Genomic DNA, 22,167 nt, shown 5'->3' with positions numbered 1-22,167 from the left:
AGTCTTCGACCTTCTAAATTTGCCTCCAGAGTCCTAAAATTTTGCTTTTAATGTCCTGCAGAATTCTTCTAACTGCTCCCTATCAAATTTCCATGCTGACTTTTTGTCCAAAGCAATGATATACCAGCTACTTTCAAGGGAGATGAGCATGAACTTCAGAAAAGTCCACCTCTACGTGTAAACCCTCTTTTACTGTTAGACAGCAGTAGAATCTTGAAATTCATTTCTTTTTTCATTTCTGGCAGAATAGAAAGAGGACACGAACTGTTCACTCTTAAGAGACTGAGGTCAGCTAGAGAAGGCTGCATTTGCTTGGAAGAACTGACAGACTACATTGGTTCTCTCCTTTCTCTTTTACATCTTGGAAAGCTTGTCCTAAAAGCTTTTCCAGATCTAAAGACATGGTGGTAAGGTGTCAGTGTGGAAGAGTTAAGATGCAGCACTTTTGTTTAAATTTGCTTTTACCTTCTGCTCTTAAGTTACTACTTGCTGCAGCTGTGGCTTGACAGCTAACTGACTTCTGCATAACTTGTGGCTGATTACCTCATGTTCCTGGTTTCCTTTGTGCTTGCCTGAGTAATTCTTTGCTCTCACAAGCAGAAATATGGACAAAGCCATAGAAGAGTCATTTATTAACCACATAGCTTCAGGCAAACAAATAAGGCTGCACACCCCAGTCTGGATAATACTGTGCTGTGGAACTGTTTGAAGCTCTGCAGATTTGCTGATATCAGTGGAAGGCCAGGCTGTAAAACACAGAGGTAGAGATGTAACGTGTGTTTGTCCAGCATCTGGCATTCTCTTACCCTTCTTCTAACTGGGTGTCTCTGTGGACCTCGTTCATAAATCATTAACACACGATACTTCCGGATAAGTTCTTTCTCAGAAGCTACTGCAATTCTGAGGATTAATTTTAGCCTATCCATTTGTTCTGCTCTTCAGCAACAGCAGAATTTATCTCTTGGACAGATTTTATGAATGATTATCCACATTATTAAATATTATGGCCTTTCTGGATGATATAAAGTCAAATCTGCCATTTGTTCTGTCTAAAATTATTTTTCTTCTCTAATGCAGAATATATAGGTACTTGTAATTTACACCTTTTTTGTTGAGCTTGAAGTAGGGTCATAACAACTCAGTGCGGTAGTTTAGGCTTGGGAAAGAGCGGCTGGAAATTTGCCCAGCAGAAAAGAACCTGGGGATGGCATGGGGACCTGGGGATGCTGGATGGCATCTGGCTGCACATGAGCCAGCTGTGGAAGGATGAAGGCATACTGGCCTGCATGAGAAATAGCGTGGCCAGCAGGACCAGGAAAGTGATTGTTCCCTTATACAGAGCACAGGTGAGACCACACCTGTAGTATTTAAACTACATCCAGATTTGGGCCCGAGTACAAGAAAGGTACTGAGTTTCTCAAACTTGTGCAGAGAGCAACAAAGCTGGTGAAGGGACTAAAAAACAACAAATATGAGAGAGTGGCTGAGGAAACCAGGTTGAGTTTGAAGAAGAGGATGCTGAGGAAAAACCTGCTTGCTTACTACAACTATCTGATAGAAGGTTGCTGTGAGGAAGGTGTCAGTCTCTTTTCTCAGGAGCAACAAGTGATAGGAAATGACAAACTGTTCTCAAGTTGCATGAGGGGAGGTTTAGATTGGCTATAATGGCAATATTTCTTAAGGAGAGCGTAGTCAAGCATCAGAACAGGTTGTCCAAGGAAATGGTGGAACACCCAGGTCTGGAAGTATTCAGAGAATGTGTGGTGTGGCACTAAGGGACATGGCCAGTGACAGGACTCAGCAGGTCAGATTGATGGTTGGTCCCAGTAATCTTGAACATCTTTTCCAACCTAAATGGTTTGATGAAGATCATGGATAACATTTGATATGAAGCAAGGCAAAGGATAGGAGAGTTCATCACTGACTTTTCAACTCTGACATAATGCAAGCACTGGTTTGCATTTCAAGTACAATTTCATTTGCTGGGTTTCGTAGCAGCCTTTACCAGTGCACATCAAAATACATATGTTGGGAGAAACTGAGTTTATTAAGACAGTATATTTTAAAATTGGCTCCATTGCCCCACAGCTGGCAACAAGGAAAAATAATCTGAGGCAACGTGTAAAAAACTTGTTCTCTACCTAGACTGAATTTTCCAATAACTGTCTCCAATAGACCACCCTATGACACTGATTGCAAACATATAAAGCCTGGTTGTTTCAAAAGTAGTAGAAATAAAATGTAGATGTTGAAATGCCAGCCTCCCTCTATTTCCTTCCAACCTTTTCTTTTCATCTCTTACTGTTTATTTTACTTTTTTTCTTTCACGGTACCTTTACTCTCGCTGGTGTTTCCTTTCAGTACCTCTCTGTTTCTTCTCAGAATCAAGTGGAGCTTTTAGCATTAATGGCAGAATAAGAGCCAGCAGACAATGAAAAGAAGCTGGGGCAGCAAATTCTGTGAGCATACAAAGCAAAAAGGAAAAGAATAATGTGGGTTACTGACACCAGCTTCACACACCACACGCTTGGTACCAACCAATTGGGAATTGTAATTCTCTGAAGTAAAGCCTAGCTCAGTATGTTTTGTTCTGTTAGTTTTAACACTGTTTAAAAGATCTTTTAAAGCTTTGCCTCACATACCTTTGTTTTAAATAAAAAGAGCTTAGTAATGAGCAAAAACCAGCTGGGAGTACCGCGTACAACTGGGACAGAGAGGCTTTCAGGCTCTACCTACGTGTTCATTGATTTTGAGCTGCTTGTCAATCCTTGTTAGACTACTGACGTGGACTGAATTCACAACAAAAGGGAATGCTGCTTATTTACTTATTTATTTGCCTTAAGGAGTTTTGGGGCATTTTGAGGAAGCCGGGAAAAGGCACGAGCTACTGCTAATATGTTTGTGACAGGGCTCCACACCCTGACTGCTCACTGAAGTTTCCTTATGCTGTTAGAAAGCCAGAAGAAAGATGTGTAAATAACAGAGATTTTGGAGACATCTCTTCTTGCCACCTTGGAAAATGGAGAATATTTGCAGAAGAACAGAACTAATTATTCAGGAAGGGAAGAACTCTGAAAATAAAATAGCAGACTGATGAACCTAGATCACTGAAAAACCCAAGAAGCACTCACTTCTGTTGTCTTGAACTAAAATACATTAAGTGGTTCTTTTTTTTTAAATATACTTTCTACAAAGGATATTAACTAAAATACAATATTAGAGGACAAGGCTGTTTTAACAATAATACTTGTAGAACAGCTGCAGCTCAAATATAGCTGTGTGGCATGGAACATGCAATGAAACAATCTGCAAAATTTAGTGCTGTGAGTCAGATGTGGTTCTCATAAGCCACTGATGTAACACTTCACAAAGCAAGCTGCAGAATAGGATGAGATGGGAAGCTGCTGAAGGATTTCTGCAGTTTCTCCTCCCAGGTCCTCTCTACTTTAAATTCTTCACTGGTTAAAAAAAGAAAGAAGTCAGTATAGATATATTCTTCTGGTTTCCATTCATCATTTCTTTGGCTATATGGGTCCATAGCAAGTTTTTGCAAACTCCTCTTGTAGGAACTAATTAGTGTGAAATGTACTACAAATTTATCACAGCTTTCTTCACTAATAATTAAGGAAGTTGATAAGACATCCACAAAAACATAATTCACTTTCCCTTTGAGGGCAAAAAGGATGCAATTTTATTATAAAAACAATTTTATTGCCTTAGTATTACATTACAAAAAATGCCTTCCACAGCAGAACACATTAAGAACAGGGATGAATGCAAACCAAACAAAACAGAAAGTAAATCATCTATGAAACCACTTATTTCAGTACAACAGGGAACAGTAATCCAAGTTTGAAGCTGCTTTTCCTCCTCTGGAGAATGCAGCACTTATTTTTCTGCTTATTGGAGCTTCAGGAATAGGCCAAAGTAATTGCACTGCACTGAGATTTTGATTCCTTCTCTCTCAGAGTAACCCATACCTTGTCTCCAATGAGGACGAGTTTGTTGCAGCAGAGGAAAAGCTGTCATGAGAAAGGCTGCAATTCTGACTTGCCAGAGCAATAGCTATGAAATGTGCTCTCTTCGGATGCTGGACAGAAAGGAGAATTTGTTATATTAAAACATGACAACATGTGCACATGTTTGGTTCACACCAACAACTGCTGCTCAGATCTCCACTCCCATCAGATTTCAACTGACTTCCAAAAGCATAACTCCTCCAGGAACACAGCTCACATGAGCACTTTATGATGCTTCAACAGAACTCCACAAAGCTTAAGTTCTGTCATGCTTTCTATTAGCACCTTTACAAAAAGGGATTCTTGAGTGAGGAGACAATCAAGATCTTTATCTTTTAGTGCCCATTAACACACTGACCAACACCTTCCTGTACATCTGACAGCAAATGAAAAATTGAACATACCAAAAGGCACCCAAATTCTTGTGTTTGCAGCCACCTCTTTGGCACCACAGTTTATCTGATGTCAGCACTTGCCTCTTCTGCTTAAGTTATAAATCATGCATTATTTTCTTTGAAGCATTTATAGTCTGGCAAATTCTTCTTGCAAAGGATGTTGCTAGCACAGCTTACAAAGTTCAACCAATCCTTTCTCTTTACTTTCTTTTAATGTTATGAAATAATTGACATTTCTTCCTTCTCTCTGTTCTCATTTATTACATTGATAATGCTTCTGAAGTATTTCATAAATTCCATCCGAACATCTTCAGGATCTTCTTCTAAGTTGGAATGTATTAGTTTCAGCTTGTTCAATGGGTAAGCTTTGAATGTAAGAAAAAAAATATTAAGCATATGCCTTTAGAAAAGCAGCACTCGTGATCAACGTCATGGGACAGATCTTGGTAAGACATCAGTTGGAATTCAGAAGTATCAGATGTCTCATACCCCAAATGACACAATGTGAAAAAGAAATGCAGCATAGCTTGTTGGCACTACAAACAAGAAGAACTTGCTGCTAGTTTAAATTCCTCAAATGTTATAATTAAGGCTTAAAGTATTGGTCTCACAGTCAACGAGGCATAACTGAATAATTCAGCACTGAATTGCATTTTACTACTGAATTGATAAGATTTCTGCATTATATTAAAATTACAGAACGGTGTTATTATGTTAAATATGTATTAATATATTAATGCTTATAGTAAGTACTTGTTTGAAAACCAGAATAGGTTGTCCAGAGGCAGTGCATGTTCTCACTTGTAAAAAGAGCCACAAATAATTGTGCTGTGTGTAATAACACAGCTATAATAATTTTAAGAGGAAGATCATTAACCTTGTAGTACAAAGGACTCCTAGTCTGCTGATGACTAAAATGCAGGGTTAAGTGGCTTCAAAAATGTCAGTAAGCAGAAGGTAAAACTGCATAAGATGAACTGCTAGTGATGATTATTTCTGGTTGCAGTCATCAGTTTTAATGCCTGGCTCAGTTGCACACTCATGGCCTTAGAGATGTCACTCAAATGTTTCTAGTCTTTATTTCCACTTTTGGGAAACAGGGACATTTTTTACCTTTTAGGTGACTTTTGAAATTCAGTAACTTTGTTTTGCAAAGCATTCTAATAGTCTTAGATTTTCATGAAAAATGAAAGCCACAAGGTATGGCCAATTTCAAAGATTAAGAAATCAACAAAAAAACTCTGACCAACATGCTGTATATTCTTACCTAAGGACAGATTTTCTGTGTCCTCCTCAGCACTACCTGGCTTGTGATGTGCAACAAGGAGACACTGGCTGTCGAGCAGTGGCTGCTGCTGCACGAAGCAGGAGTACCACATTTCGATTTCTTTCAGGTGACTGGGCAGCTCAGGATTGAAGATTATTATTACACCGTGAGAGTCCTTCATAAGAGCTGGCCAGCATGTTTCAAACCTTGAAAAAGAGGTGCATGGGAAATGGTAAGGCTGAGAGCAAGGAAATGGAAATATGCACTCAAACTTCTCCGTTTTCTTCTCCACTCCTCAGCAATGTATCTTGGTGGCTCCATCCCTGAAGACACTCAAGGTCAGGCTGGATGGGGCTCTGAGCACCTGATGGAACTATAGGTGTCCCTGTTCACTGCAGGGGTGTTGGCCCAGGTGGCCCTTAAATGTCCCTTCCAACTCATACAATCCTATGACTTTATGATTTCAGTAGTTTTTCTTGAATATAATGTTAGTAATCTTGCAGTAATCTACGATATTCCAAATATACTTTCTTACTTATTCCTAAAAACTAATCTGTCCAGTTCTGTAATCCTGGGAAATTAAGGCTCAATCATATAAATACATTATTTGAAATCCATTCACATAATAATTTCAAACAGAAAAAGGCAGGGCCCCTGCTTTGCCTCTAACTTCATTCTGAGAACCACAGATTTTATTGTTATGCTCAGCCCGTAGCCAAAACTAACGGTGTCAGCTGGGATCATGGAAAGGATTACCCAGCATTAAATGCTCTACAACAGAAAGCAATACAAATTTACACAGGAGTGAAGAGGTGGTAATATTCCTCATCTCCAAAAGATCACAGGTTTCAAGGTCTTACCCATGAGAACATTGTGTAAACAAGATTAGTACAGACTGAATAACCTGGACAAAGTAACAGCAATGCCAGCTTACTTCTGATCACCGCTGCAGTCCCACAGCTCAAATCGACACCCAGCTCCCTTGCTGTTCCCATTTAAGTTTGGCTTCTCGTACTCCAGGATCCTGTGAACACAAGCAGGTGTCATCCACCACCTCAGACCTGTGGGTTGCTTGCGTCCACACTGCTGTTCTCACCTCACTCCTTGTGTTGGGGCATAGCTGCCAATCCCCTCTGTGCTCTCCGAAACAAAGTTTGCCAACACGGATTTTCCAGACTGGAACACACGAGAAAATAAAAGACAACCGTATGAATTCAACACTCCAAAGCCACAACGGACAGGAGAAAACGGGGCTGCTCCCAGCACCCTGCCTTCCCTCAAGGCAAATGCACGCAGGCCTGCCCGCCTCCCCTCCCAAGCTGCACGGCCGCAGCCTCCACATCTCCGTGCTTCCCAGGCCTCGCCTGGGAACTGCGGCCCTCAAGGGGCAGTCCCGAGCCCCGGGGAGGATGCCCAAGGGTTACGTGCAGCCCCGAGGCTCCCTCACCTCGCGGGGTCCCACCAGCAACACCTTCGCCTTCAACATGGCGGCCGCCCGCCCGTCGCCTAGCAACGCGGCGGCGGCGGAGGCGGGGAGGGGGGATGGAAGGTGCGCTGCGATTGGCTGTGCCGCCGTCACGTGGTGGAATGGCTGCACATAAAGTAGGGCCACCCGGAACGCTGCGGACAGTTCCGCGTTCTCGCTGCTTGGCGGTGCGGAATGGCTGTGGGAGCAGCGGGCGGCTCGGGGCTGCCGCGCCGTGGTTAACTGCTGTGGCTTGAGGGGTTCTCGCTGTGGTGTCCGTGGGACGGGGCTGGCTGCGGGGTTCCATGAGAAGTCTGGTAACCGACACAAACACGGCGAAACGGGCACAGCGCGCTGCGGTGCGGTGTCCCTGTGCTCCGTGAGGTGATGCGGTCCCTGCCTGCGGTTCTGCTGCCGTTTTGACGGCAGATTGTCCCTGCATGGACAGCACAGCAAGTTTGTTAGGGTAAGCAGGAGTATTCCTTGAGTGGCAGCTAAATACAACAAAACACGCCATCTGGCAGGCAGCTGTGCTGCTCCGGGGCTGTTTGGTGCCTGGGTACAAACGAGCTTTCAAGCAGGGCTTTTAAATGCTCCCGTAACATAAATGTTTACTATGGATTCTGCTAATAAATGTGAGCCAGGACTCCTCTGCTCGCACTGAGATGGCTCTGAGCTCATTCTGTCACGTATGTTTTAGGTTTGTGAAGGTACACATGTGAGTCAGGGTGAATTCACGATGCGTGGCACAGCTTGTTTGTTAATGCTTTCTGCTGCTGTGGTGTTTCTCACCTTTCAGACCCAGTAACTTTGATGGGTAATCTAGAGAGAAGCAATGAGGACAACGTCTCTCCTATTAGCTGGCACATCCACAAGTATGTGGAGAAAAAATGTGTATAAAGAGATTGTGGACAGCGAAGTAGAAGGAAATAATGGACTAAGAGTGAGAATGGGTAAAGCTGGCTGCTTGTGCAGCTGCCCAGAAAGCAGTTGGGATTAATTTTTAGATGAAGTATCACGTAGCATCCTCATGTTTGTATCAGCCACTGAAGAGTAAGGAAAGCACAGCTGGCTATAGCTGTGATTTTCCCATCTACACGTGTGTCTTAGGGCTTTAAGTCACATCAGAAAGTGGAAATTAAGCTGCCTGTCCGCTTAGGATGACATTTTCAAAGCATCTAAGTTAAATACAGTTGCTGTTACAATCAGCATCTGCCTTAGGAGTTCAGGTTATGTTGATTACTGATACGTTGGTTGCTGAGGCTACATGTGTACAAATCAACAGAGCCATTTTGTTTCGCTTACTTAAAATTCTTTGTTAGACTGCAGGAAAGAGAAAACTCCATCTGTAAGTGAACTGCTTCCAGACTGTACTGGTCTGTAAGCCTTGCGTTTATGAGATGGCTGTTTTTTCACCAGAACATTTTGGTAGCAAGCAAAAATGGTCTCCAGATGATTCTGTGTGGAAAGATCCTCCTTCTTCCTTCAAAAGCTATTGCAGACTATTAGTAATATTTCAGTAAGATTATTGTTTGCTCTAGAAATGTCTGTGAGAATTCACAGGTGCACTGATTGCTCTATCATGACACGTGGTGCTTGCTGCTTGAATTGCAGGTAAGAGGCTCCAAGTCAGAGACCCACAGGTTTTACTGGAAGCAGCATTAAAATGTAGTGCCCGTCATTCAGAGAATACTTAAGCTCTTGCAAATCATTCAGTCTTTTGGAGAACAAGTATCATGAGTTTGTGTTATATTTTGTTGAATGTGGCATGTAAAATTCTTCTTGTGAAAGCAGCCCAAAAAAATCTTCCTAAGCTTGTGGCTCAGCACTGGTACTTTGTGTAGTGCTCTGTATTTCCAAGCTTTGGGAAACATACCCTACAGCAGTCGCATCAAGTTGTGTGTGAAAATACTGAATGCCTCTTCAGAAGTACAGCCACATGGCAAGACTTACCATGAGAATGAGTGCTCTGCATGTTTATTGTGCATAGTGTGACAGTCAGTGTGCGTGTGCAGAAACAGCCTTCGAATAGATGCAGAGAGCCATGCTCTATTCCATTTATTGATCCTGATCAGTTGGGGAGCAAGGCATAGAATGCAAAAATTGAAAGGGAGAAACACTGTGTGTGTGCTGAAGACGTTTATTAAATAAGGAGAATATCAGTACTGTTGTGAGCTGCAAGCTTGCTTCTGAAGATGCTCAGGGAAGCAATACCTATCTGATGTTGATTAAGCAGGTAGGCTGAGGTAGGCAGAAGAGTTGATGAAGTGTGGCTGCTCTCTGGACAAGGCTTTGGTAGAGCTAGGAAGAAGGACCAAGTGGAAATAGGACATTAAGGTGCATTGACAAGGGGTGCAGAGGATTGCTGCTCTTTATCGAGAGTCTGTTTCACTTAAAGGTGGCTCCTAAGGGGATGTGAGCACTCACTTCAGTCTTTCTCCTCAGAAAATCTGTTCTGGAAGCTCATGTAAAACCAGCTGCTTTGATCATACTAACAGATCATTGTGGGCTACGTTAATAGGATTTATCTGTGGTCTCAAAGTCTTCTTCAAAGAAGATTAGGATCTTTAGGATCTTAGGCATTTAGTTAAAACGCCTCTAAATTTCTGTGCAATTCTTTCTGGCACCCAGGTTTGTCATCACAGAAGACGCAGGGATGCAGAAAACCCAGTAGCCAATATATTCTCCTGACAAGTGGACATGACCTTATCAACACCCTAGAGGCCAAAGCTCTCTCTGTACTTTCATCAAAACCAGTGGTTGCTCCCAAGGATGAATTTGACTCGCTCCATTTATGAAGTGATGCTTTAACAAAACTCAGGAAGCAACGCTCCACCTCCGTGACCCCTCCAATTCAACACATCACAATGCTCAATTTTCTGATTCGCAGCACATGAATCTGGAGAGATGACTTAGCTCTGATGGTTTTAAATCTTTAGCTAAAACTGTCTATGATGCCTCTGATAGATGTCGTTTTTGTTATTCTGAGTTTCTCTGATCGCAGTCTGTGGAGCAACAGTAACACCTAGTGGCTAAACGTGCCAGTTCATTGTCTTCTTTTGTTCCCTCCCTTCAAGAGGTATGAGTTGGAGGGGATCTGGTGTGATTGACAGTTTTGACTTGAGAGGCCAACATTAGCATCTCCAGGGATTTGCCATTTTCCTTTCAACCCTTCACCATGTTCTGTTTTCTATTAAAAGTGGTGGATGAAATATGAAACTCTTCCTCCCACCCCCCAGCCTCCATCGCTTTTCTGGCTCATGGAGAAGGTTGTTCCAGTCCATCTTGATCTGTAGGTGGGTGGGCCGTGAGTGGCCTGGTCTACTACTTCCAGCTTGGAGCACTCAGATTTCTACATAGAATCCAATATTTGTTTTTCTTTTTTTCTTCTTTTTTTCTTCTTTTTGGTATGAGAAGGATCGAGCAGATCACCCGACAGAGCTTGGTGACCTTGGTACAGTTGATAACGTGGTGTTAACTTGCCTGAGTTGAGGCAGTCCAAACCAGTCTGTTCCAAACAGTACTGTTTCTAAAGATGTGGTGTGCAGGATTGTTTGCCATGATCTACTGGGACTGCTAATTTATCAGAGCGGGGATCCCCTAGAAAAATAGTGTTTGAGAGGAAAGAACCCACAGATGTTCACTGCGTTTGCAGGGAAGCCCTTCTGAGAATTTTCTCTCCCATAGCAGAGGAAAGCTTCAATTTTTCCTTGGGGAAAAAGAAAAAATTAAGCAGAAGTATTTCAGCTAAAGCATTCATGAAGAGAGCTTCAACTCTGTGGGAATTACAGTACAAAGCCATCATGGTTTTGTCATGTTCATGCTGTCTAATCTTAGGCTTGTGGCTTAGGTATTCTGAATTACCCTTTGGAAGAGGCATCTGTTCAGGAGAATCTTCATTGCCTGATGACAGTCTGGGCTCTTAATTTGTGCTGTGGATACATTCTTTTTCCTCTGGGACAAACTTGCATCACTGCCTGCTCAAAGTAGCAGCGCTGCCTCCATGCCCATCCCCAGCTTTCAATTTAGGCCTGTCCCAATTACCAGGGAGCCATTTTCAGCTGAAAACTGGTGTGACCCCTCTGAAAAGAAGAGAAAGAATAGTTTTCACTTGGACCAACCATCTGTTCCTGCTCATTGTGCTGCACAATAACCTGTTGCTGGCAGAGAGAAGGTAACAAGGACCTGTGGGGATGCAGCTAAGTGGGGCTGTTTCTTTGAGCCACTGTAGATATTTGCTGCATTGAAGCAGGCATATAATTACACCATTCATCAGTCCTCTTAAATTTGGTATTTTTAATGTCTGTTGGTGAGAGCGGTGAAAGAGAAACGTTGCCTGGTGGTGAGGAATGAGGAATAATGTGTAGGGATGTGCTGGTAGAAGAGGGCATAGCAGCTTTATTGAACTGGATGAAAAAACCTCGGTGCCTGGGTGGTAAAAATAACAGTTTCATAGGTGGTAAAGAGTACTGGATAACTAAAACAAGACAAACAAGGGATAGCTGTGATTCAAAAGAGCTCGTGCAACCTCTTCTATTAGACCCGTATGTTTTTTGTTTTGAATACAAAATTTCAAAGTAAATTTTGTTTCTCATTGACAGATGTATTTGCCACCCCTGTTGGTCTGGAAAAAGCCTGCATTTATTAAGAGTCTGATCTATTTATTCACCCAAGGACAGATCCTTAATGCTGTCATAGAAAGCAAGCCAAAAAAGCACGTATTGCCTCGGAGGGACTGCCTTGTGATCCTAAATGAGAGGACATCCTACTGACAGGAAGGTTTTGTTTTCTCTCATTTTTTTTCTCTGCTTGACTTATGTGTTGCTTTGGAGATGATGGCCAAAGCCAGGAGTTTCTTAACCCCGCAGTCCTTCCAGGCATTATGTTTCTGTTAACATCCTGGGTCAAATCAGCTGTCTTTTCCAACGTCTCACATTCGTTTTCATTGCAGACTCAATTAACCCTTGGCAGCTTGCCAGTAGGGACAACGAATTTATACCAGCAATTAGTATATTTTGAGGAGTTTGGAACAAGATCTCCCCAGTCCTTGCAGCTTTGCTTAGTGCAGTGATGAATGCTTAATCATCATAAAAAGCCTGTAGTCTTGATAATTGTGCCTCAATTCCCTTTGAAACCTGGGAAAGATAGTAAGTATATCAGTTTCCTATGCTCGGCTCACTTGCAAGCTCTTCGTTTGAAAGGTCCTCCCTAATATCTTACGGTTATAAATACTGGTGTAAGACTGGCACTCTGATACGATCATGGCCTGCCAGTGTGGTGGTGCTACAAATGAAGATCTCTGCTTTCCTGCAGGTAGGAGTGGAGCTAGGAGAAGCACGTTGTACTGTGTATTTTAAACACTGAGGGGAACGTTTTGGAAGCGTAGGAAGATAAATACTGAGTGCTATCAAAGTGTTCCTATTTAGTAGAGATTATTGATCGTGTAGTATTAAGTAGTTCATTATTTTATTGTTCTTCAATAATTTGAAAACTTAAATATTCTTTTTTTGGCTTGGGTAGTGATGTTGTCTTGAGCTGGGTTGTAAAAATACTGGGCTTCACCTAAGAACAGATTTTTATAGTTTTCATCTTAATTAGCAAGCTCCAGAGTTAGATGGATTAATACAATCACTCTTTCTTTCTTTTGCTGTATAAGTTCAGAAGTATAATCTGTCACTTGTGAGAGTATAAAGAATTGGACTGGAAGCATTCCAGACACTTTACTGTAAGTGTTCAAAGATTTAATGGACTACTCAGTCATAAAATCTTTAATTTGAACTCGACCTTTATATTCTCCATTCTTAAATTCACTCTTTTTACATCCAGGGGATTTCCTGTTATCCAAGTATATATGGAGGCCCTTCATTTCTCTGTGTGTGTGTTTTTTAATTCAAATCAAATGTAAATGTCACTGGTAGACTGCACTTAACCTCCTTAGGTTCATATTTCTTATTTAATTGCATTTCATTTTAAGGCTTAACGCTGCGTATTTACTGCTATTAATAGCATGCCATATTTTAACCAAGCTGATATCTTCTGCAAATATATACAGAACAATGGAGATTGATTATACCGGATCTTTCAAAGAAACTGTATCTCAAAGCCATTTACAATGAATAAACACAGTGGAGGGCTCCAGTTAATGTAGTTCTTTCAATAACACAGCTCCAATATTAAGGAAATGCATGGCTGGGTTATCAAGACTGGTTGCTCTCTTCTTCCCCAGCCAGAGGCGGCACCTCAGCAGATCACCAGTGTAACAGCAGTGTGCCTTGGTATGTGCTGCAAGCTCTGGTTGTTCTCACAGATGTTCCAGAACTTCAGCACTGCTTTTTCCAATGTCCACTCAACTCCCCTGCATGCTGGCCAGGCTCCTTTCCACCCAACCTACAGCTCAGCTCTTCAAGCGTACTGTCAGTCAGCTCAGGGAAGCCTCCGAACATGGAAAATAATTATCTAATTTTCTTGAAACTTCTAAAAAAGGGCAAGTATTACCTAGAGATCATGTATGGAAAATCTGGGACAAATCTACTGTGCTCTGCTCGAAAGCCAGCCAGCTGCACACCTGTTTTCAATGCAAAATAGCGCATTGCCCTACAGCTGGGGCACTGCACTGGCTTTTTCACAACAATCTTAGAGTTAAACATTCAAGATGTGAATTGAGCCAAAAAATATTTACTCTGAGTCACTTCTTTCCAGGCACACAGTGAGGCTGATAGTCCTGTCCTACCACTTCATTGCATACCAAAAATCTCCTTAGTCTGGTCAAAAGATTTTATTTCTTTTTTTTGGGCAACAGTCAGCTTAAATATTTTGTGCCATTTTACGGACTTCATCATTTTCTTTCTGCCAAGAAAAGAACAATTTATCACTTTAGATTACGTCTCGCCTTCGTTCTTCTTTTTCTTCTCATTTCATTATTCCTACTATTTATACCATTTTTTTAATCCATTCCTATCATCCTTAAGTACCCACAAAATGGGGAAAAAGCACCAAACCCTTTGTTGTAAAGAATGGCACTGAGAGATTGCCCAAATAGCCCTTGCAGGTCAGGGATCTGAATCAAATCCCCTACAGCCCATGTATCCATCCTGTGTAGGACCTGATGGTGTGAGGGGTGATAGACCTGTGTAAACCCAGGGGATTAATTAGGGGTTTGTTTTGCATCTGCAGAGAGCTTGATCTCTCTTAGACAAAAGACAAAGCAGGGAGATAAAGAGCTGTGGTGAAAAAGCGGTCTGTGAAAGGAGATGAACGGTTGAGGAGTACAGTTTAAAAGTTCCATTTTAGATTGTCTAGAAATGGAAGTGAGTGAGGAAGGGAGGGAAATCTGCGTGCAGTCTGCTCCATAAGGTGCTCAGGCTAAAGCTTGTTTGACAAAACCACCCAGTGGAGGAGGGTGGTTTCTGAACAGCAGGTCAATACCAAGATGTGGTGTCCATTAGGGACAACAGTCCAGCGTGACACCAAAACTAGCATTAGTGTGTATGTGCAGAGCTGAGCAGTACCTGGATCCATCTGCCTTGCAGTGAATTTAGCCTTCAATACCCACAGAGATTCTTTCATATTTAGCACCTCTGTCGCGTTTTTATCGCTTCCAATGAGAAATCTGTCAGATTCAAGAGAGATTAGGAAGAGAGCCAGCTAAGGAGCAAAGCAATGCCACTGAGCAGTGCTGAGGTTTACTTACCTCAGAATGAATGGAGCAAAAGGTTCATAATGGTAAATGGATAAATCTGGAGAACGTTCGCTTTAAACAATCCCCAGAGCTCTCAGCCTAACACGCAGCTGTAGAAGAAAGATCCCCAGCACTGAACAGGATGTTGGGTTGCATTATGGTAAGAACAGGGTATATATCAAAAGAGGTGTTACTACATAAAACACTGGTGAGTTCTGCTTCACAGTGCTCTTTTCAGTACTGCTCGCTCTACCTAAAAAAGATATGATTAAGGGGATAAAGCGTGGAGAATGAGAATAATACTGTGCCTTTCAGGTCTGAGTTACAAAGCAAGACTGAAGAGCTTTGGTATTATTTTGTTTAAAAAGTTCTGTGATTCAGTCAGTGATTTTAAAATAATGAAGGGGATTTAATCACACTGAAACAGACAAAATCTGTGAAAACAAGGAAACTTAATTTGAAAAATAGGATCTTGAGAAAAGAATGAGGACAGAGAAGGGAGAGGCTCACATGAATGCTTCAGGAAATATGTAATGTCAGCTCTTGGTGGGGTCCCTCAAAGCCAGAAGCTTTAGAGCAGAATAAGGTGAAGATAGATCTGGAAGGAAAATATGGTTATGATAGTCGTATTGTGGTTGACTGTTTACCAGCAACACGCAGACATGCTGAAATCCATGCCGGGGCAAGCTCAGGAAAACACCTGAACACAGAGGAAACAGAAAATCCTACGTCCTGGGAGGTAAGGTCCAGTAGAAGCAAAGACAGTGCAGGAAGGCATTGACTGGAAAGAATTGTGCAGTGTGAAGACAGAATCACAGAATCACCAAGGATGGAAAAGACCTTCAGGATCATCCAGTCCAACCACCCACTCATCACCGATAGCTCTCACTAAACCATGTCCCTCAGCACAAAATTCAAACGTTCCTTGAACACCTCCAGGGCTGGTGACTCCACCAGCTCCTTGGCAGCCCATTCCAGTGCCTGACCACTCTTTCAGAAAAGTAACATCCAGCCTAAATCTCCCCTGAAGGACAGATGGCTGCAGTGCAACCATTTCTGACTGGCAGCCCACAGACTTCCAGAAGCCCTTAGCCAACTTCTAGGGGGCTGTGAAAGCCAGCTAAGAAAAGCAAACTGTTGTGGTCAGGCCTCATTGTCGTGGACAACAGGGAGAGTTCCTAGGAGACTAGGAAAGAAAACCCCAAACAGTAAAATCTGGAAAAATATGGTTGGAAGATACTGATGGATTTGATCTGTGGAGGAAAGGCATTCCACTTGCCCCCCTATTCTTCTGTTTCTTGGCTCCACAGGCACAGCAGCAGGGTGTGGGGCACAACTTGTGTGGGGTACAGGAGCTGGGAAGAGTGTGCTTCTCTCTAGATACATTTTCTTCTTTCATTTGCCTTTCTGTTTGTCAGGAAGGGGGTGAGCCCATTCCCTCCTGTATGACCTGCACACCATGAGAAGGAACTCAGACTCCCATCAGTGGTGAGGAAATTGAGTCGGACAACCTGGGCCGCAGGGAGGCTGAGAGAAGCAGTAGGATTTCAGGGCCACGGTCCAAAACTGAAACATTATTTGGTCATGAAAGTCCCCACTTCTCTAATATTCGGAGGGAATCTATGACTCAGGATGGATTTCCAAATTATCTAAATGTACGGATACCACTGAACACAGATTTCTTACTGCTAATGACTCCGTTGAAAATTGTGGCCTGGCATCTGATAGCTTCTTTCACTGCATATCATAAAGTACTTTGTGTTGCTGTGGAACTTCAAGATAGCCCGTGGCTTGGAGAGTTTATAAGATCAGTCTTTATGTCCTGTGCAGCATCAAGGAAGCAGGCAGCCCTCAGGGTCTGAATAACACTTAATGAACAGCTAATGATCATAGTTTGAGGATACAGACATAAAGACCAACCTTCCAGTGTTTTCTTTAGTGATCTCAGTGATGGCAAAGGGAAAAATGTTTATTAAATCTGCAGATGAGGCAAAGCTGGGACTGGATGCAAGAACACTGGAAGGCAGGATTAAAATTTCAAATGATCTTGACAAATTGGTGATATGATGCGATTAAAAAAAAGGTGAAATTAATTAAGAACAACTGCAGGGCACTATGCTTTGGCAGGGATAATTTTAACTAGCAGATACAGGATGGGGAAAGGTCACGTTAGCAGTTCTGCAGAAAAAGATAAAGGATCCCAAGTTAAATGTGGATTAGCAATGATGTATAGATACCAAAAAGTTAAATTCTCAGCAGGGCTATGCAGAAAATACATTACAGGGAGGTACAGGTTAGAGGAGCCATAATATGAGGTAGGTGTAGACCAGATAAAAAGTTCAGAGGAGAATAACAAAAAGGATCAGAAATGTGTAACGTATGACCTACAATCTTATGAAGTTTGGATAGTTTTGCTTCCAGACAAGGAGAGGTGTTCAGACATTTTGAAAAGTACTCTGAGGAATCAAAAGTCAGAGATGGAACCATTTTCTATGTCCTTAATGGAGAAAGTAGGACATTAAAACGCTTAGATTGCAATAAAGCAGACTGAGGTTGGATGTTGAGAAAAACCACCAGTACAAAGAGAGAAGCATTAGTATACACTGTCAGAAAACCATGGGAGGTTTCAGAACAAGGCAGATAAATTTGTGCCATGAGCCATCTATGTATAACAGACCCTGCCTTCTAGCAGGGAAAAGGAGCAATTAGTTAACTTCTGCAGTCCTTCCTGCCTACTTCTATTTGTGTCTCTACTCTGGCAGGTGTTAATGCAATAGTTCTGATATTTAGCATTGGCTTTATCACACCTGTTCAAATCCCTGTTTCACTGCACTCTTGGTGAGTCTGATACATCAAGGGTCAAACTCCCTGCTCACCTGCAGATCAGAGCTTCACTGCACGTCCAGTTGGGAGAATTTCTGCCTAACATCCAAAGTAGTGCAAGTTTTTCTTCTCACAACACAGTGATGCTCAGAATAGGCGTACTTCCACTCGATGCAGTCATTGTCTCATTGATCTTTTCAAACAGCATTTTCCATCTGCTGAATTATGTTTCAATCTGAGTTAGTTTATCCCGTGTATTACTTTATATTACTCACACAAGTGCTTCACTCAAACAAAATTCTCCTCTAAGTTCAATGAGTTTTGCCAAAGCCATGAGTTCTAGATCAATTCTTGTGCTGTGTACAATACCACTGGGTATTATGTTTACCACTTCTATTGCATTTTGAATTCAGCTCTGATTGATTTATTCCAGATCAAATTTAAGAAATCATCAGGAAAAAAAAAAACCCACACTGGCTTCCTTCTAGCTTCTAAATAAACACAGTCCTTCCAGCTTTCATTTTGGTTCAGGTTTGGTTTGACTCCCCAGTAACAGCCATCTTAAAATAAGCTTAGTAAAATCACTGCTTAAATTACAATGGAGATCTTTAACTCTTACTGTCACTATGCCTTATCCATCTCTTCTGTTTTTTCCAAGGTTCCTTGACTACTTTCTTGGATCAGAATGAAACAATCTGTCTTCCTTAGGAAACTGGAAGGGTTTTATCCAAATTATTTTGGGGTTTATATGGTCTTAATCACTGACTTCTTTCTAACTTCAAAAGAGCATTTCCATTTCATAAGTAAAGTTCCACAAGGTTTCCTTACGTAGAACAAAGCTGCTTTTGCTTTGGTCTCCTCTTGGTATCCACTTGAAAAATGCCTCACAAAATTCAAGAGATACGGATTTCAATTTTCCATGATTTTTATGCTAACAAAAATCTAACTGTTGCTTTCAGCTCAATCCTGACTTCCGTAGTGCTGTGAGTGACGCTGAACCAGTTGAGCTGGCATTACACTCCTGGGTTGGACTTTACTCTTGTAGATATGACAATGAGTTAAGACCTTTCTAAGCCACCTTAAGACCTTTCAGAAAATGAATCCTTTTGCTCTGTCACACTGTTTTTCCCTTCTCAGCTGAACAAAAATCACACTAAACATGGAGCGCTCCTTTTATTGTCTCCACTTCGTTTGTTGGCTGCTTGCATGCACTGTATGTTTAAAGAGATTACAGATATTTTTATCAATGTTTTAATTTTTTTTTCCAAGTTACTTTTAATGTTTGCCAAATGGACCATAGAAAGCTGATAAATGCTCCAAACCACGTGAAACCTCATGTCCCCACACATGTCCAATTTATTGGTCTGCTGACATAACAGCTCAAGGCCATCACTTGCATAGAAAGTAAGCAGCATGCAGGAGGAAGGTCCTCTGGGACTGCTTTTTTATGATAGCAAAGCTAAGCCAATAGAGTTGGTAAACTGAAAACCTGACCTCTGTCTCTGTACTATTTCCTCCCAGTGCTTGCGTGCTTTGTGGCTTTCCAGTATTCATCCCTGCCTCTTCTATCTTGAACTGAGTTGTGAAATACCTCCAGATAATTTATATAGCCTGATTGTCCAGACAAGTCTTTAATTAAAATACTTATGCACAGGCATCAAATGTGTAGCTTTATCTTTTGAAATATAGCACGTCTGGTTTGTGTGAATTGGGCTGTTCATATTTCAAGTGTTCTCTTCTCAAAACCAGTCCCTGTGATAAATTGAAGGAATTATGTTTTTGTTGGCTGTCTTCGTTACCTCCATCACTGCATTTCCAATTTATCAACAGAGTTTTGAGAAATTGTTAGAATATGTTGCACTCATAAGCACCATAGGGAGAAAAAATATCCATTTATTACCGCTATTGTGTTTGATTATATTACGCATATCCAAAGGACCAAAAATGAAATGTCATATTTAATTCTCCCCTTGCAGTAGACAACATCACCCTTTCTTCTCTCCTTCCAAAAACAGCTTGGAAATTAATTCTTCATTTTCATTTTAAGTCAGTCATACAGAATAAAAGCAAATATGCACTAGGGACAGAGCAGGAGTAATGGAAACCTAGAGATCCGAGCTCTATTTCTAGCTCTACCTTTTGCTCTTTACCATCTTCAGCAAAGTCATTTGACCTCTGTCCTCCAGCCTCTCAGTTCATGAAATAGGAATAGAACTAGCTTCCTACAAGTGTCTCTAATGATTTGCCAAACTCACGTCTTATCTGATCACCTGTGCTCAGCATCTCCTCTTACAGTCTTGCAAAATTGGTGAAGGCTGAGGTGCTGAACTTTGCATGCAACCAAATATGCAACCTTCTTGGACAGTTCAGAATTGAAGATGGCTAACAGCTTTCAAAGGAGCTAACTCAAGCCAGGAGAATGGATCACAAAGACGCTGGTGCTATTTAGTACAGTTAAATACTGAAAAATTATTGATCCCAGCCTGTCAGGATGAGAAACTAAATGTGCTTTCAGCAAAAAGCCTGCAGCTGCAGAGCTTGCTGGAATGGGAGCCTGGCACAGCTGTGCCCAGGCTGGCTGTGCACATGCAGCTGAGAATGATCACTCACAGCTGAAGATGATCACCCTGATTAAAGTACAGTGGAGACTCGCAGTTTTGTGGAGTGTTCTGGAAGTGCAGCAGTTCCTGGGTGTGTTTTCAAGAGAAGCACCCTCGGGGCAGTTTGCTGCCTCTATGGAGAGGACAGATTGGAAAGTAAGGTTCTTTTTTTAATTGCCCTGCTAAGCTGAGCAAAGGGCTCTTGAGAGCTTGTGCTGAGGGAATGGCTTGGAGTGGCTGAGTGTTGGGTGAGTTGTGGGGAGCTGTGTGGGTTGGTTTCTTTTTTTATGGAGTGGAAGGGAGAAGTCTCCCTCCCTGAGAGGAATTGAAACAGGGGAAGGTTCTGTGGCAGATGTGAGGCAGGACTGGGGATAGAAGGCCATCCTACCTCTCAGCCCCCAGTACTGGAGGATTTTTATAGGTGAACAGTGGTTGCTTCTGAACGAGTCTGGCAACTCAGCACTGCTGTACCAGACTCACCGACCTCCCTTTGAGCTTGGAGGGTGCTGATCCATCACCTGCACCAGCCTGTGTTCTGGGGTGCTCTGAGGGCAGCTGTGGAGTAAGCCTAGGGAGGCTGTGCTGAGCTGCCTTGCAGACTTTACCCTTTCCTTCTTGTGTGATTTGCTCCAGTGATTAATGAGAGTGGCTGTTTAAAAACCTGGTGCTTTATTTGCAGTCTAAACTTGTCTGGTAACAGGCTCTAGCCAGGAGCTGTTTATCTTTGTACGGGCTGTGGAGGTGGGCAATGTAGGGAAAGGGGCAGGTGTTCACCTAGGGAGACAGACCCAGCTATTTTCTTAACATCTTGCTGGGATCACTTTGCAGCTATGGCATCTTGCAGGAATTGTGCTTCCCCTTTGGTGGAAAGAAGTCTCTGCCTTTACTGAACCCCATAGGGATGCCCCAAAGACACCCAGCAAGATCTGCTTTCAGTGGTGAATCAAGACTGCTGGTGGATGCCGCACAGTCGAGGTGCAGGGTGCGTACTGTGAACTTGCAGAATCTGAAGGGAGAAGCCTTAGAAACACAGCTGTGTGCTCTTGGAAATGAAATCCCTCCTTGTGGCATTGGGCTCAGATGAGCTGGCAGTGCAGTTAGTGGGCACAAAGAGCCCGGGTTCCTGCGGAGCTGCTTGCTGTGGGTGCTCTGAAGGACCAGCTGCTGTGATGTGTGACACCATCATCAGACATGGGAATGTTCAGGGGTACTGAACTAAAACTCAGCTGATACACAAAGAAGGGAGTGAGCTCCTGCCAGCTCTCATCTGGGGACGCTGCCTTTGTGAGGCACCCACATCCTTTCTGAACTTCAGAAGTGTGTCGGGAGCCAGATGAGCAGTTTCCCAAGCTCTGTGCTATCTGAGTGCTTGGCAAGGTGGGGGTCTACCTGAGGTACTGGCTAAGAGGGTGCAGGATGCCCATACAGAAGCAGGGATTAGCTTTGCACTGGGGCTGCCTTGTGAACGAGGCATCTCGGTGTATTTATTTCCTACTTTACCTGCATAAATGCTGTCTCTCAAACACATCAGCAGGCACTAGCTTGGCTGCCTTGGGGTCCGGTGGGTTCTCCAAGAAGTGGATCTCGGTAAATCAGGGAAGCACGGGGCTTTGTGATCTCCACTGGCAACGTTTTGGGTTTGGGACCGGGGCCGGTGCTGCCGGCTCGCGCTCACAGCTGCCCGCGGGCCGAGCCGGGGCACCCTGCAGGGTCTGCGGCGGGGTCTGCGGCGAGGCCTGGCAAGGGTTAACGCCGAAGCCCCACGCCCCCTTTGACGGAGTCGGGCCAACCTCGCCAAATTTGAAAAGGCATCCGGGGCTGAGAGTGCGCCCTGTGCGCCCCGAGCAGCCCCGGACCCCGCGCGGGCAGCAGCAGAGCCCCGGGGCTCTGACGGAGCGGGGCGGCCCGGGGAGCGGCATC

The 22,167-nt window shown here is 42.9% G+C and overlaps 1 protein-coding gene across 1 annotated transcript; it reads right to left on the bottom strand.

The window, feature by feature from the left end:
- Positions 1-3,321: 3,321 nt before the first annotated feature.
- Positions 3,322-7,212, bottom strand: IFT22 (intraflagellar transport 22). Its single transcript, XM_048966518.1, has 5 exons — positions 7,129-7,212; positions 6,778-6,857; positions 6,616-6,705; positions 5,682-5,887; positions 3,322-4,779 (listed from the first exon to the last, which is right to left on the bottom strand). Exons 1-5 carry the CDS (start codon positions 7,165-7,167, stop codon positions 4,631-4,633), a joined length of 564 nt encoding a protein of 187 aa, XP_048822475.1. The 5' UTR covers positions 7,168-7,212; the 3' UTR covers positions 3,322-4,630.
- Between the last annotated feature and the right edge of the window lie 14,955 nt (positions 7,213-22,167).

The sequence above is a fragment of the Lagopus muta genome, chromosome 20, assembly GCF_023343835.1.
Source record: "Lagopus muta isolate bLagMut1 chromosome 20, bLagMut1 primary, whole genome shotgun sequence".
Classification (NCBI taxonomy): Eukaryota; Metazoa; Chordata; class Aves; order Galliformes; family Phasianidae; genus Lagopus; species Lagopus muta.
This window is presented reverse-complemented; position numbering and strand designations above follow the sequence as displayed.